Source organism: Agelaius tricolor, unplaced genomic scaffold (assembly GCF_023055355.1).
Source record: "Agelaius tricolor isolate 1412-34295 unplaced genomic scaffold, bAgeTri1.0.p SCAF_33, whole genome shotgun sequence".
Taxonomy (NCBI): Eukaryota; Metazoa; Chordata; class Aves; order Passeriformes; family Icteridae; genus Agelaius; species Agelaius tricolor.
In genome coordinates this window covers 3,336,837-3,353,982 of record NW_027269293.1, presented here as the reverse complement: position 1 = coordinate 3,353,982, position 17,146 = coordinate 3,336,837, and the positions used below count along the sequence as shown (strand labels likewise).

The 17,146-nt window shown below is 46.1% G+C and overlaps 1 protein-coding gene across 3 annotated transcripts in view; it reads right to left on the bottom strand.

Moving 5' to 3' along the window:
* Positions 1-4,535: 4,535 nt before the first annotated feature.
* The window catches only part of ARHGEF18 (Rho/Rac guanine nucleotide exchange factor 18), a 43,679-nt gene continuing 31,068 nt past the window's right edge, over positions 4,536-17,146 (bottom strand). For all 3 annotated transcript variants that reach the window (XM_071451685.1, XM_071451686.1, XM_071451687.1), the window contains 10 exons: positions 16,757-16,848; positions 16,265-16,453; positions 15,509-15,640; positions 14,416-14,531; positions 13,958-14,014; positions 13,411-13,458; positions 12,409-12,876; positions 11,448-11,772; positions 9,473-9,595; positions 4,536-9,380 (listed from right to left, as the gene is read on the bottom strand). In XM_071451685.1, the coding sequence (XP_071307786.1) occupies positions 9,220-9,380; positions 9,473-9,595; positions 11,448-11,772; positions 12,409-12,876; positions 13,411-13,458; positions 13,958-14,014; positions 14,416-14,531; positions 15,509-15,640; positions 16,265-16,453; positions 16,757-16,848 (1,711 nt within the window). In that variant the 3' untranslated portion in view covers positions 4,536-9,219. The remainder of the gene's footprint in view (positions 9,381-9,472; positions 9,596-11,447; positions 11,773-12,408; positions 12,877-13,410; positions 13,459-13,957; positions 14,015-14,415; positions 14,532-15,508; positions 15,641-16,264; positions 16,454-16,756; positions 16,849-17,146) is intronic.

Genomic DNA, 17,146 nt, shown 5'->3' with positions numbered 1-17,146 from the left:
AAAAGAATGGGAGAAGGTGCTGCCCCTTCTGTCCCAAAGGGCTGTGTGCTCCAGGCCCTGCTCCAGGTGAGGCAGTGCCTGGGAAAGCAAAGCTCTGTTAAGGGGAGGAGGTGAGACAGGAACCAGCATGGTCAGAGGAAACAGGCACCAAAGGTACAACCACTGTCTCACCACAGAAGCACGGTTTGGGTGTGAGCCATTATTTCTGAATTAAATAAATCAATGTCACAACTCTTCCGAGCTGCTTGCACAGGCAAGAGCTGGCAGGATGGGAAGGAAGGGAGCTGCCCTGCTGCTGGGGGCTGGAGCAGATGCATCAGCTTCATTTCCAACTCCTTTTCTGATTCTTTTGCCATTTTCAGCCCCCAGGCTGGGCCTTTTTTCATGCACCCTTGTTGTGCCTCCTCTCCATGGCTGAGCCCAACGGGAGCTGCTCAGGCTGCAGGGAGAGAAGCCCACAGGCAGCAGCAGGGACACAGAACTCATTTTGATGAGAAAAGGCTGCTAAGATCATGGGATCCAACCATCATCCCAGCCTGGCTGTGCCTTGCAAGAGGGGAAAATCACAGCACAGGACTCTGCTGGCACCAGCAGCTGTCGGGAAGTGTCTCCAGCTCTGTTATCCCAGCCAGGAGCTGCCTCACCTTTGTTACACCTCCAGCTGCTCCCGAGGGCTGGACAGAGCCGGAGGAGGGGAGGTTTCATTCATGGCCGTTTGAGCAGCAGCAGCTGTTTTGTTTTGTTTTGGTTTGTTGGTGCTGCCAAGCACTAAACGCTGGCTGCCCGCCACATCCGCCCCTGCTCGGGGATGGAGCCGCCTCCAGCAGCACGGATCCGCCCCAGGGCCGTACCTGAGCCAGGCCCGGGTGTTCTCAGCTGGGGGAGAGAGCCCCAGCTCTGCTGCTGCTGCTTTCTCCTTTCAATCCCACCCCCTGTCAGGGAACACCTGGGCTGGGCAGCTCCAACAAAGCCAGCCCGGGCTGCTCTGCTTGGGTTCATCCTCCCTCACCTGGCAGAGAGCCCCGTCCTGTCCCTCCAGCTCCACCTCCTCCTGGCAGGAACCAGCTCCCAGCTCCAGGAGTACCCTGGGGAGATCAGGGAGCTTCACTGGTGCGTGCCTGAGCTGTCCCAACAGACCTGTTCTCCCAGTTTGACATTTCCATGCTGCATCTGCTTCAGTGCCAGGGCCAGAAGGTTCAGGCCAGCTGAGCTGGAGGTGAATTTGGTTTAGAGGTGAATTTGGTTGCTGGGTAGAAATCTTCCTGAATTAATAGAATTCATCTAGAATATCAGCATATCTCAAACCTAGACCTCTCCTAGCTCAGAGCATAGCTCAGGTCATAGCTCAGATCCCCCACTTTGTGTCTGCACCTCCAGCTGCAGGAGTTGGACCCCAGCCCAAAGTCACCCCTGGAAGATGTGATGCCACATGGGCATGACAAGGCTCAAAGGCAAAACAATCCAAGTGGGACATCACTCTGTCCCATGGGATGTTCCTCTTCTCACACACAGCTTAGAAACCACCACAGCCAGAGAAGTTTGGGAACAGACAGATCCACCTCCCTCCTGGCCACGAGACAGACAGACAGGGTTGATTTTAAGGGAATTGCTGCTTGGGTTTGTAGGTGCCTCCTGCTGCCAGAGCACCAGGACAGCATTGTGGCCTTTCTCCCTTCTAAGCACAGCAGTGGATGAGAAATTCCCCTTCCTGCTTAAGGTGGGATATGGATCATGGAAATGTTCTGCAGCACACCCACCTCACATCTAGCAAGGAAAGGTTACAATGATAATTCATGGCAGCCCAGGAAAAGCAAAGTTTTAATGACACACAGTGTGGTTTTGTTCATGATTTCCAATGTTCCAGAAGGGAAGAGGGACATTGCACACCTGAAATTCCCTGGCAGATCTGCATTTCATGTTTAGTCATCTGGGATGGCTTCAGGTCTAGCCAGACACTGTGCTCCACACAGAAATGACATCAGCTGCTGCCCTGACACGGGAGAGGCACATCCACACTGTGCTGTCAGCAAGGAGTTTTCATGGTCCTGTGCACAGGGAATCATGGAATGGTTTGGGTTGGAAAGAACCCCAAAGCCCACCCAGTGCCACCCCTGCCATGGCAGGGACACCTCCCACTGTCCCAGGTGCTCCCAGCCCTGCCCAGCCTGGCCTTGGGCACTGCCAGGGATGCAGGGGCAGCCCCAGCTGCTCTGGGCACCCTGTGCCAGGGCCTGCCCACCCTGCCAGGGAACAATTCCTGATTGCCAAGATCCCATCCAGCCCTGCCCTTCAGCTTAAAGCCATTCCCTGTGTCCTGGCACTCCAGGCCCTTGTGCAAAGTCAAGGAGCCCCAGCACAAAGTGATGCTGCCCTGCCTGAGCCTCCAGTGCCTGTGGCAGTCCCAGGGCTGGGGACCCTGTGTCTGCCAGCTCCAGCAGGGTTTGGCTTTTCTCCTCTGCCAGATCCCACGGGCACAGCAGCAGCAGCAAACAACGCAGGACAGGCCCCACATCCCCCATCTGCCGAGCCTTGGGCTGGCCCCATGGCTGGGATGAGAAATGAAACCGGATTTGAGTCACAGAGGAAAGGGAAAGGCAGCGAGCAGCACATTCCCAGTGCTGGAGAACACTGTGGAGCCAACATCCCCCGTGCGTGTTTGTCCTCGAGCATCTGGCTCCCAGATGAATCCCAGATGCACGTATGGGAACCATCAGCCTCGTCTCACCCACATGAAAGAGGGAGGTTTAGCATAAAGCTGGTCATTGCCGATGGCCCCGGCGTGATTCACCCACAGAAAGAATGTGGTTTGGGTTTCGGGTTAATTAGCTGCAGATTGGGGAGGGAGACAAGGCCGGGCGGGGCCGCGGGGATATCGGCGTGCGAGCAGCTCTGAAGGCACCGCCGGCGTGTCCTGAAGTCCCACCCTGCCCAAAATCACACCCTCGTGTCTCACACAGGAGCGACAGCGTCACCAGTGCCACCGCGAGGTGTTCGCAATCCCCAGGGAATGTCTGCCTTGCTGCTGCGGCGAAAAGCGAACACAGCAACACCTACACGCCTTGGAACACGGATGGCTGCAGCAGCACCCAGCTTCTAACACATGCAAATTCTGCCCAGGGTTTAAACGTGCCTCTGCTGAGCTCGGGCTGCTGCAGCTGGGCAGGTCCCAGTGGGAATCTGCGCTGCAGGGATCCCTCCTGGCCATGTTAACCCTGGATCTCCCTGATCCAGGCTCCTCTTGCCTTCCTGGAAACAATTCCTGCAAGTCTGACTGCACAAGAGCACAGTGCAGCTCCTCTTAGCTTCTCTCCTAGACTCTCCCTCCCTGCTGTGCCCCACAAAACCACTTTGATTCCACTTCTTCCTGCCAAAAAATATTTAGAAATGCACATGGAGTGGCTGGCCTTGCTGTGGTGACACAGAGACGAGGTCTGGAAGCACAGAGGCAGTGACTGATCTCCAGCAGGCACTGTGGCTCACTCCCAGCAGCTCCAAAGATGGAAGAAATATTTTCCTAAAAAGAGCACAAGCAAAAGCTTCTTCACACACTCACTTTGAGACGTCATTCTCCCACATGACACCCTGTTAGCTCCCATAAAGACCAAATTTTAAACACTGGTCTGTCTAGAAGTCTTTGATTATTTATGGATGTGGAAAAGCAGAAAAAAATTTTTGTTTTTCCAGTGAAGTTCCAGTTTGCGTCACAACCCAGATGTCAGATGCACTTCAGAGGCTGACAAATGCTAGCTCATTTTACTGACTGCTGCACACAAAGGGACCCCCAAAGCTGCTTTGCTAAGCCCCAAAGGCAGTGACAGACAGACCAAACCCCCTGGCTCAGAGTTTTCCTCAGCCCTGGCTGCAGCAGGATCCTGATTGCAAACCCCTCCCTCCTCCTCGAGAGCACCAATCCAGGGCCCTCTTCTCCCACTGTCTCCCTGGTTTTACATCTGCTCTGCTCTCTAGAAACGATTGGAGGTTACACTCTTGGATTTGCTTGCCAGCTGTGCCAGCAGTGGGGATTTCAGCAGGAAGCTCAGCCTGTGCAGAGCTGGGAAGAGCAGCCCCAGGCAGAGGCGATGGGATGGTGCTGGCAGCAAGGGCTGCCAAACTGGCACGAGCACTCGGGAGAAGTTTCTATTTTTGTTCTCCTTGTTCCAAGTGGGAACCGATACTGCCTGGGACAGAGCCAGGCATGTCTCAGGCTGGCACCATGCAAAGCACCTCCACACTAATGTAAGCAACTTCACCAAGCTCTCTCTCTCTCTCTCTCACCAGCAGAGTTCAGATGTTTGGGAGCAGCTGATCTTTCCCTCAGGTGTTCACCTCACTGCCAAGGGCTGCAGCTATTTGTATCCTGCACTGAACACCTCCTGTGCTCCGTCCTCTCCTTTGGAAAAATGTCACAGTTTTGTTCCTGTGGCACATTGTTTCTGTCCAGGGTAGAAAATGAGAAGCATGTGAGAAGGGGCAGCTGCTTTGATCTTCATTCAAACAGAAAACAATAAATAATTATATAGATATAAAGGCAGACAGTTTTTAAATGTTCTTTTTTTTATTGCTAGAAGTTGGTTTCAGTCCTATTGCAGCTCTGAAATCCTTCAGTGGAGAAACATTGCAATCATTGTAAAAATCATCATTTGGTGTGCTAAGATCATGTTTACAATTAATCAAGAGTGCACAATTCAACAGAATATTAACATTTAACCATCAACTTTACAAATAAAATAAAGACTACAAAGATGTTGCTACTGCAGTATCAACAGTAAAGGAAATATTTACAATGTTTACACCCTAACGAAAAAACAAAACCAAACTCTTCCCCAACAAAATGGTCAATTTAACCATGGACCATGATTATTTATTAAATCTTTACAGTGCAAGGTGGGCCTAGAAACCAGACCTAAGACTAAAGAGTGTCAAGAGAGTTCACAGCTCTGGGTGAGATGCACGCAGTTATGCCAACAGGATCTGCACCCATGAGAGATCTCCTTCCGGCTACAGACAGAAATGGAATTTGAAATCAACTTTTCTAAAGTGCTCCAATTTCTTTCAGTACAAAAATATAAAAAACTGATTTATAAACATGGCACAAATGTTATGAACCAGAGCTCACACATGCTGTTTGAGGATGATGGAGGATGATGAAGTCGCCAGTGGTTACGAAGATGTTGGGTCTGGTCTCGAAGAGAGAGCAGGGGGAAGGCTTTGCTTTGCCTACAGCACTTGTGTAACCTGGCATGCAGATCTGTTTCCTGGTAAATGTGAGAACTGCTGGGGAAGACAACAAAATCTCCAAACTCCCTTGCATGGGGGGCACAAGACACAGGGACTCCACTGAGCAGCACCAGGGAGCCTCAGCTCCCATTCCGCAGAGTTAGAAGTAAAATGAAAGAAGTATTTTTAACCCTTTCCTAGTTTAAGTTTCGACTCTCATTGTAAATGCAAATGACAAACACCAAGCTCCATGTATGCAGAATCATCTGACCACTACTCAGAAAGACAAAACTGCCTGCAAATTATTTAGAATGACTCCTAGCTGTGCAGGAAGGCGATACCTGGATGAGCAAGCGTCTCTAGGAACACCAATTCTTCTGCCTCACGCTGGGGGATGAGCAGCGATCTCCACTCGTGGGACATGCCACAGCTACAATGCACAGACAGCACAGTTAAAAACTAGGGAAGCATCCACAACACACACAGGGCAGCTGTGCTCAGCACTAGTGGCCATGGAGGCATCCTCAGCCCGGAGCACGGAACCTCCACGTTCCAGATGGGAAGAGGAAGAGGAAGAGGAAGCCTCCTTAACACCAGAGTTCAAATTGAAATCAGAACCATAGAAACAGCCTCTACATTGCAACATCACAATATTGAAGGACAAACATGCTGATAATTTTAAGGCTGGGACACCAAGCAAACAGGGCGGCAGTTCAAAGCTCGTGCTGGCATTTCCTCCACATCCCAGCTCAGAAAGAAGCCAAAAGGCACCTGGGAGGCACAGAATTTTGAACTGTCTAATCCTCAGAAATCACTTAAAAGGAAAGTTTTAGCTGAAGTCCAATAGGAAGGATGTAACTCAGAATCAATAGCAGGTTACTGAGCCCAGGACACAGCAGCACTTTGCAAACTAATTCACCTAGAAGAGTTATTTTTCTAGGAAGAAGATTTGAGTGAAGAGTCCAAAACCATTTCACTCAACTGGGGTGATTTGTTAACAATTTCACAGATTCAGTTTTGCACAAGTGAAGAGACCCATGAATCATTTAAAGAAAGTCATATTCATTAAAAGAAAATAATTCACTTGCTTCCCTCAGCCTTCCATGGATCCCCTGGCCACACTCTGGCAGCAATGAGGTATCCCAGCACCTGCTAATGCCAAAACCTTCTCCAGGCTGACCCAAGTGACAGAAGACACCACCTCTGCTCAGGGTGCAAACAGTTTCACAAAGGAGCTGCAGCCAGACACGTGCACTGAGGACAGAGAATGACTGCTAAGGTCATTTCTCAGCTACAGATTGAAGTCCCATATTCCAAAGAGCTTTTGGAGTTTGAGCCAACAGCCTGGCCTGTCACAGGCCTGGGTCCATCTGTTAACAGCCAAAACGTATTTCAAGCACTGCTGACAAGAAGTATTCCAAAAGTTAATGTTAGAGATAAACCATTAAAATAAATAGGACCTCACTGCAGACTTTGTTTTGCTCATGTCACTGTTCTATATTCAAATTTGTCCATTGCACAGAAGAAGAAAGCAGCCAATGAGCTGCCCCAGCCCTTCCAACACTCCCTCCCATACTTTTGGACAGGCACAAAATAAACCTAAATAAATGTTTCCAAAATTTGCTTCCAAGCACCCAAACTGCCATCCCTTTTTGGCTGAGGTGATTTACTCCACTGATGCAAATTAGCTTTGGGCTAAACCTCCTAAAAACCTGGTAATTTAAGGCAGTGGGGGCATTGAGTTTTCACTAGGAGTGGCCCAAACCACAGCATGAAGGAGAAAACTTCTGTGCATTCCTGCTGCTTCCCTGTCTGCTTCCAGGGGAAATGACAGGGGGCCAGTGGAAAAATCAGTGCCAGTCCTACAGAGCTGCTGGATCCCACACTGCTGCATGGATCAGGAGTTACACTGGTTTTAAGAATTCCCCTCCATTCCAGGCTAACCTTTTGGAATGCAAAAACTGAATATGGAGTGGAACTCTGTTCTAATCACCAAAGATACCAACACCACCAAATCCCCAGTGGAGCAGTCCCACTCTGTTTCCTGCTGACAATCACTCCAGGTTCTGCAATGCTGCTGGTTCACCAAGCACTCCTTTGGTATTAAAGCCAAGTGTGTCCAATTTCACTTCTTGGGGGCTGGGGGAGCATCCCCACTCTGGTAATGAGCCCTTCAGTTTGGAGTCTCCTCTCACTGAACTCAGTGCCACTGCCTCAGGTTTGTACCAGCACCACTCAGCTAAGAAAAAGACCCTTCAATCCAAGAACTGGTCCAGCAGGAGTGCTTGTCCCTAAGACCTATTCAGTATTTTGTAGCTTATCTTTCCCCTTTCTTCAATTTCAAATTATCACCACGTGAAAATATAAACTGCTGCTGTTTTCTGCTGAAAATTGATCATGTTTCTTGCACTGTAACTACTGAAATACTTTTAAAACTCTCAAGCAAAGAGAAGTTATGGCCTTGAAGACATCACTAACATCACACAGGGCCTAATCAGAGGGACAGCTCAGAGGAGACTGGCAAACACCACTGGATCCATTGCCATAACACTGGATGGAGAACTGACCAGACCTTCCATCCACTGCTGCTAAAATCACTTTAAATCAGTTAAAGGTATAAAAAAAAGCTATTGCAAATCATGTCTTGAAAGGTATTAATCCAGGATTTTAAGCTTTGAGATCCTGATTCCTTAAATTCTGTAACAATCCTCCTAAACAATCTCTCCTGTGCATCATTATCTGACCAGTCACACTCAACACACACCAGAACAAACATCCTTGGGTGAGGGTGGGAAAAGAATCTGGGACACAGAGTGAAAAACACAACACAAAATGACTGTGCAAATTACTACAAAGGGAAATAATGCCTTTTTGAGCAGAACACTTAATGTCACCACCATTCCATGATCAAGAACTGACCCATTTCACAAGAGGTATCAAAGCTGGTTTAGCCAAAAGCAGCTAAACACAGGTTTAGCTAAGAGTATTTTTTTTTTTATTATAATTATTTTTAATTCTAAAACCAAACAGTTCTTATTCCCTTCATTCCTAACACGATGCTGCAGAGAAGTCTCTGCAGCAACAGCAGCTTTGATATCTTCTGGTACTGGGAGTAAAGTCCCAACAAATTAACAGACAAACAAAGGATGCAGAAAACAGGATTAAACAAGACAATAAATTACTGCATTTGAACACTTCTTAGACATGTCTTCAGCACAGAACAAAATCCAAGTCTCTAAGTTCATTCTGAACCAACTCAGGAGTTTGCCTGGGAACCTGTACTGCTGTCCCCAAGAGGGAGACAGATCCCAGTGATGCTGGTGGCCAATGAAATGTGCATTCAGTCCAACTCTTCATCCTCACTGTGAATTCTCACACGTCCAACCCTTGTCCTCCACAAACAGGTGGAGCTCCTGCCTCTTGCAGATGCTGTCAGAAGCTCACCTTACCTTCTCTTCCACTGTACCTGGCCACAGGGCTTGTACCACTGGGTTCACAGTGCCTGGCACACCTGGCAAGGAGGGGACTGGCTTGCTGTCACCTGGTTACCAACACACAATCCATTACTGACCTGGACCTGGGAAAACAGATTTAAAAATTTGCAGCCATTTTGGGGCCTACTACGAAAACTTTTTACATAAAAATCTGGGTGGTTCAACATCACCGATAACAATTTACAAGATGGTGCCCATGAACAGTTACATTCTCCAAAAAGAGCACATTACAATAAATGTCAGAATTTTAACATGCTCTGAATTGATATAGCCATGCCATGTGTCAACACACTGGAGAATTTAAAAGCAAATTGTTACTACTGTGCCCTCATTCTGAGCTGCTGGCAGAGAAGCCAACAAAGCAGGACAGTAATCCTGGTCTGGTCCTTGCTTGTAGTAACTGGGCAGGGATCAGAAGACATCCAGCATTGGGTCTCCAGCACCGTGCACACTGGGGCCTGAGTTCTTGAAACAGTGTGCCAGGTGATTCATCTTCAAATGCAAACAATTAGAAGAAAATGACATCTTCTTTGCTGGTATCATCTTGCACATTCAACAGATTGGGCTGAGAGGGCACCAGGGGCTGAACCTGAACGTTATTGGGCTTGAAGAGGGTCGCTGAGGCAGATGAAAGTGCTTCTGGCTGAGCATCTGTAGGGCCATACAGTTCTAGAGGGGAAAAAATGGAAGAAGACACATTCATGACACTGCAGAGAGAGCCTGAGGCACCTCCAGGCACAGGCAAGTTGGCCAAGGCATACCTGGCTGGAATGCAGAGGTCTGGCTGCTTGGGAGGGATGGGCTTGCTGACCTCCTGCCTCTCAGGACAGCCTCCTCTCGTCCTGCAAGCCTGGGGGGAAGCAGCTGCTTCTGATCAACAGAGGCTGAAGAAAATATTTCATAAATTAGTATTTGAGGTGAGCAGCACTTCACAAATGTCACTGCTTCATGCTGGGGCCACTGTACTGACACCTTTACACACCCAAGAAATCTGCAAAACAACAAAGAGCTGGTCCTACTGAAATTTTCTCTTCAGCTGTTTAAACTGTGAATATTTTTCCTTGAGACTTTTAGTTCAGTTACTGGCAGACCCTGACAATCTCAGATTTAAAACCCAGTATCACCAAGCACAGCAGAGAGAGAAAAAAAATCGTTGTCTGTAGAATTCAAATAGCAAATGGCCATTTGTGCTACTTGTAACACACAGAGCTGTGATGAACTTTTGTCTCTGCTCTCCATCTGTCTCACAGCTGCTCAGCAGCACAGCCCACTGATTCTGGTGTTACAGCCTCCCAGTTTCTTAGTTTCAACAATGAAAGCAGTTCATGAAATAGCTATTCTGGATCTAAAGAACTTCTCTCTTTCAGTACACATTCCTTACATGTCACAAAACCCAAATTCAATACACAGCATTTTGCCCCTGGTACAGAAAGTTTTGTTCCATTTTATTCTAAGATCAACACATGGGCATAACAAGCATGAAGCCCACTAATGCTCACAAAAGAAGAGAGACCAATATACTAGTGGTTTATACCTTTCATAAATTACAGAAAAACACCATTAAGTCCATTTCCACTGCAGAGACCATTATGTAAGAGCTATTAGAAATAAACTGGGGAGATGTGGCATTAGAACTTTATATTACCAGCATTTGGTATGCAGGGTAAGAGGATACAGGCTTCATTTATGTGCAAAACCATAAGCAAGTTTGCAAAAGCACTGAACTTTATGCACGACAGAGACAGATGTTTCTGCAATGTGCCAAAACCACCCTCCCTGATCTCTGTCAGGTTTGGCCCTGAGTCCTCTGTGGCAGTGCAGAGTGATGGACAAGCTTGCCAAGTCTGAATCCGGCCCAATGCTAAAAAGATAATTTTGTAACTTAAAATTACAGGCCATTCCCCTCAGCTGGCAGTGGGGCTACTTTAAGTGGTAGAGATAAAAGGGTTTTTAGTGTGTCTGTCATTGGCAAAAATCACGACTCCAGTACCCAGCAGTTAGAAGCAGAAATTATACCAGGACAGGGTGACTGCATTTTTTACTTGCTTCTATTTGTGACAAAATTAGCCCCTTTCAACTCTACAACACACACAGCATCTCAATTTTGGCCTGAAGATCTGTATTTAATGACTGACTGGTGCTAAGAAAAGCACTGCATTCAATGTCACTACAACTCTGGACAGACAGCAAGAAAAGGCTAAGCCAGCCTCAAAACATTTCACTCATGCACAACAGCTTCCTTTTTTTTTTGGTTTTTTTTTTGGTTTTGCTCTTTTTCTTTAACACTACAGTTAGACAAGAAGATTTTGCATCCAGGTTTACAACCTCTCACCACCATTCTGTTGTGTTGGAATACATAACAGTTTTCAGCATTATCCCTTTGGGTTATATTTCAAATTCAAATAGTATAGACATGGAACTTCTAACAGGATTTTTAGGATTTTTTTTCTAACTTCTAACAGGATTTTTTTTTCTCACCACCATTCTGCTGTGTTGGAATACATAACAGTTTTCAGCATTATCCCTTTGGGTTATATTTCAAATTCAAATAGTATAGACATGGAACTTCTAACAGGATTTTTAGGAGGTTAAGAGATTTTAACTGCAGCCAACACACTAATAACTTGTAGCATATTAATTTCTGGGTTTCATACAGAGGTTTAACTGCAGGGTTCTGTCTCCCTGTGATCCTGGTGGAGATCAGAAACATTTAAATGACTTTAAAATCACACATACCCGAACTGTCTGTCCTATGAGATGCTTTGCTCTTGCCACCTTTCTCCTTGCTTCCTTTTGTGAAGGTGGCCAGCTTGGTGGGGATCTGCTGCTGGACTGCAGCTGGTTTCTGGATCTGGTTGGTTGCACTCAGGAGATGGATTGGCACTTCGTTCTTCAGGGAGGGCCGGTTCTCCAGGGTGGTGCTGTCCCTGCGCGCCAGCTCCGGCCGCTCCAGGAACTCCAGCCCGGCCACCGAGCTCACTCTCACTGAGGATTTGGAGCCAGCTGCAGATGCTTCCACCCCTTCTCCATTGAAGCTGATGGAATGACTGATCATCTGGCTCTGCAAGAGGAAAAAAGGCATTCTAAGGCAAACGGGGATTTTCAGCCTCTCCAGCGCAAGGAGAGACCATCCCCATCTCAAAGGGCACAAAGCACTTCCTAGTGCAAAGCAGAACAGGGGAAACAAAGCCTAAAGGTTCCTGGGGAACAGAAAGAAGAGCAAGGTGTAAGTCCTTGGACACTGAAAGGAACATCAGCAGCTCCAAACTGCTTAAGACTGCACCTAGGAAAGAGCAGAATGCACGGGGTGGTGACAGAGCAGAGAGAAAGCAGGACTTTCAGAATGTTTCAATGAACCAATTTGATCAGACCTCCAAATTTCTGTTTAAAGCACAAGAAATGTTTTTAGAAATCAACTGTACAAAATGCTGTTGACATAGCACAGCTTCCTTCTGCAATCATTTGCCTGCAAGTTCCTGAATTTGAAAACTATTCAGTCAGCCAATTGAAAATAAGTTATTCTTTATTTCTATCTTTTAAAAATATATTCTCATTGCCAGACATCTGGGTGGAACTTTACAAACACTGGTCTCTCTGAGAGCAGCCAACACCAGCTACTTCAGGTGATGGTTTGAGTACAACCTTCCTTCAGAAGCAAGCAGGTAAACAGGAATAAAACAGAAAACCAATCCCAAACCTGGCCTATTTCTGGGGAGAAGGTGCCCGACACCGTGTTCTGCTTCTTCAGCTTCTTTTGCTGATCCAGGCGCTCCCTCTCCTTCTCCACAGCTCTCTGGGCTTCCCTCAGCCTCTCCAGGTCGTGCTGGTAGGCCTCCCTCTGCCTCTCCAGCTCTTCCCTGTCCTGGCTCAGCCTCTCCCGCAGCTGCCGCATCTCCTCGGCGCGTTCCTGCAGCTGCGCTTCCTTGAGCTCAAATTCCCTCTGCTGCCGGCTCTTCTCCCGCTCCAGGCGCTGCTGCTCCAGCTTCAGCTGGCTCTGGAGCTTCTGGACATTCATCAGTTCTTCCCTCTGCTTTTCAAAGTTCCTCTGCTTCTCCTGCTCCAGCAGCAGATTGCCCCGGGTGGACTGCAGCCGGTACTGCTTCTCCCGGTCTGCCATGGTGGCTCGCTGCACCTCGATGTAGCTGTCCTGCTGAGATATCACGGCCTGCAGGGGGTACAAGTGCAGCTTCAGGTTCAAAAAACAGGCACAGCTAAGCAGGAGACAACAGCATCTAGCAGGTGAGGTTACAGAGGCTTTTTCTTCCAGAGCATATAAATTTCAGCTTTGATTGACATGATATTGAAGATGGCCAAGCAAATAAATTATGTTTATGTGTGCCAAACTGGGTATTTCTTGCACCTAGAATTGCTACTCTGAATCAAACCAGTTAAAATATTGCTGATTACAAGGTAATATAAAAACAGCTAATTGATACACACTTGTATGAACAATGAGGACAGATAGAGCTCAAAGCAGGAAAAGAATTAAGTGAGCAGGAAAAAGGAAATAATTACTTAAGACAACAGCTCTAACACTTCCTCCAAAGTACCAGGCACAGTTTCCTTAAGTCTCAGGACTAAATTCTGCACTTCACTCCAGCTTTAGGGGATATTTTCAAGGTAGCTCCTCTCCACACCTGCATAAATTTTATTACATTTAGTGCCTAACAAATCTCTTGGATAGTAAATAGTGGTTTACCTGAAGACTGAAGAGCAACTGCAACAGTGTCTGTATCCTATGGACAAGCTGAAGAGGAGGAAAAAAACATTAGGTACTTGAGCAGAACTCTGTTTTGAGGCTTTAGACTTTTTAAAAAAAAATTTAGCAGTGAAAATAATCCATGGTAGCTATACAAAAAGACACACAATGGAAGGATGGCCACCAGAAAACTCTAGCATAGCAAAAGCCAATATGCAGGCACAAGGAATTTCAGTTTATTATCCTTGTGCAGATATGAATCAGTGCCCAGCAAATCTCCCTGGGATTCCACAGAGACATCTTCATCATCATCTCTTCATCTGAACTCTTTAACCATGACTTCCTCCCATGCCCCAGGACTGAATCACTGCATAGGTACAAACGTCAGAGGGATTCAGAGGCAAGTTTGGCCAGCAAGCTGTTAACATGCCAGGTTCCACAGACATTACAAACACTGAGTTTTGGAGGTGGTTTGGTTTGATTTTACATGCTATTATTACACTGTGGCTATTTGCCATTGGATTTCTTCACAGCAGAAATACCATACCTGAGACTCTACGGTGGGCTGAGCACCACTGCTGTCATCCAGCCTTGTCCCATCACTCTGTAAGGGAAACAAAACCAACATTTGTGCTAGGGACACTTGCTGGGCACTGGCAGTGCTGCCAGAAAGGGCTGAGATTGCTCCCATGCACTGAAGGATATACAGCAAAAATCCTGAGTTCATAAGCCAAGCTGAAACAGGCAGTGTGGTGATTCAAGCTGGGTTAATGGGACAGCATCAAATGAGCAAATGGAAAACAGAATTGTCTTGCTTCTCAAGTGCTGAGCTACCAAGTCACCCCACAAAACATCCTTAAAGAGTCAAGTAATTTTACAGACAAAGCTGTTCCAGTCCAGCCCTGCCAGCTATGACAACTTGAACTTTGTGAGATTTGTTCTGCACCCCTATCATGATGGCAAACACAATGAAAAGCATTTAAATCCCTCATAAGCTCAACATACAGTTTGAGATCCTTCTTCTGCATCAGAAGAGGGGTCATGGAGTTGCACATCTGAACTCAGGGCAGGGCCCCTCCAGTCCCACTGCCTCTGGTCACCTCCACTGCTCTTCCTGCCACCTGAAAGAGGAGAGGAGTATGAGGAGCTCACACCAGCACAAGGCCTGGGATAACTCAGGGAGTGCAGAAAAATCTGGTGACTTTGAACCAAAATGCAACTGCATGGCTTCTCCATGCTGATCCCAAGTTGGAAAATCAGACAATCAGTGACACACAGGGCTGCTCAAAAAAGTTTAAAAAACTTGAGAAGACCGGGTTAAGATAAATAGGGAGGGTAAGTTCAAATTACGTTACACTATTTTAAGTGAAGCAACCACAATGTCTGCATGAAAATAATCAGCTCCCAGAATTGCAAGTTCATGACATGGAATACTGGCCAGCAGGAATACTGCAATCACTGCAGCAGCACTGGGAGTGTGGAAGGAGGCAAGGGAAGATGGACCCCCTCTTGTAAAAAAGTACATGACAGCTGTATGGAGCCTTTTAGAGACATCAGAATGTGCTCTAGAGATTAACAACCAGGGAAATAAGGGCCATTCACTTTTTCAATTAATGCATGAAGCAAAAATGAAGATAAATAGTACCTGGTCTTTCCTCTTATTTCATTAATTAACTGATAAATCATCTGTGTCAAAAGAACAATTTATATTATCTAAGGATTCAGCAAACCTCTAGTGACTGTGCAGATCCAAAGTGGAAAAAAGTGTTCATGACATAATGAAAGCAGACAGCTGAATTCAAATTTTCTAGATTTTCAGGCCAGGCTTATTTTTTTTTTTAACAAAATTAAAGTTCTGCATGGAATTGTGGTAATTATAAAGAATGGGTTACAGTAATGCCTTAGCATAGCACTGAGAGCCCTACTCTGCTCTCTAGTGTTGGTATCAGGAGCAAAACGTGCTGGAGATTTGCTCTGATCTTCCTTTTTAGAGCCTGGTGTAGCTTCCTTACATGAGAGCCTCAATTCCTTGTTCTTATTCTCTGTACAGTAATCATAGTAAAAAGATCAGAAAAATTCTGAGTCTTCCCTTTCTTACTTTTACTTGAAATTGAGGGACTACTGTCATATCCTCCAAAGGTCTCTGCTCTCCGGGGGAGTCCTGAGCCATCCTCAGGCTGACAGGATGCACTGCCAAAGTGAGTGAAGATAAACTCCTGGAGATTTTCAGCTGGGGAAGAGGAGAACATGTCATGTAAACAGCCATGTCTATGCAGCAACACAAGTTATCATGCTAATGAGTCCACTGTAAGTTCAGGCAGTCTGAGATATCCTTCAGTACAGATGAATTTTCCTTTGTGAGTAGCTCTGCATGACAGGCTCTTATATGAACATGAGCTCTTCCTTACTTGCAAGTTAAGATTATCAAGCTTTGAGTGTTTGTTTTTTCTTTCCTTTTTTAAAATAGAAACTATCTTTGGGGCTTATTTTCTTTGTAAACACACTATCTTTAGACAGGCTGTTTTTAATAGATAACCCTGCTATAATATTACATCTCAGGATTGTGTGTTATTAGAGCACTCTGTTACCCTTTCTGAACAGACTTGTCCTAAGATTCCACTGGGTTGATCCTTAAAAATAAAACAATCCAAGCTGTGCAGGTCTTCTACCTAAACCCACAAATGCACTTCACCTTTCCTGCAGGTTGGTTCTGAGGATGAGGAAGTCTGAACTGGGTTACATAAAAGCATTATGTTATTACAGGATGATTTTCAGGGCCTGTACTTAGATCCTGGGTGCTTATCCCCACCCCAGCACCTGAGTGAATGCCCACACATTCCCACATTCCATTCACCTTCAGTCACTGCAGACTTCAGAATTGCCTCTCCTTGCAGATTCTCTGAGATATCCCCCCGAAGCAGCAGCCTGGCTCGGGATCCTTGGGAATGGTCTTCAAAGCCATTCACCTCAGACATTTCCAGATAAATCTGCTGTTTCTCAGTGAGACTTTGCAGAATCAGGTCATCTTTCATGTTCAAACGCTCTGAAGGAAGAAACAAATTCAGTCTTGCCTTTCTTGTCACTGTCACAGGACTGTGTTCAATTTGGGAGATTAGCTTTGATTTTATGGCCAGAGCATCAAATGCAGAGATATAATTAACAGTTAAGGAGAAAACTTATGGAGCAGACAAAGCTTATTAAACTTCCTTAGCCACTATTTCTACAGTATCTTACACCACCTTGAAAGACATATGAAGGAGAAACTTGATCTTGATAAAGAATTAGACAGCCATAAATCACAAATAATGCTGAGAAGCAGCTTTAGAATATGTAACTAAGTCATTACCTTGAAAATCTTTTAACTTTGCAGCTCTTGCTTCAGCCAGCCTCCTCTCTGCTTCAGGTTCATTAAATGTACCTCCTTCCTCATCAGGACAGCTGTCCAAAGGGAAAGACAGATTTATGTTTGATTTGCATGTGAGATAATTTGAAACCATCTCAGGATTCAACTTGAAACTTTTGCCTCAGTTGTGGTTTACCCTGGTTGTCAAATCTTCCTCCCTTTTCCAAAGCCCTGTTGCATTTGACATCAGTGAGTGTTAAAGTCTTTGAGTAGTTTTTATTTCATCTTTATCAGCAGTTTCTTCCCAATGAACACAAACAGAATTGCACACTGAAGTCTTACAAAGAAAGTTTGTGGAGAGTCAAATGGATTTTAAAGATAAATTTACACCTG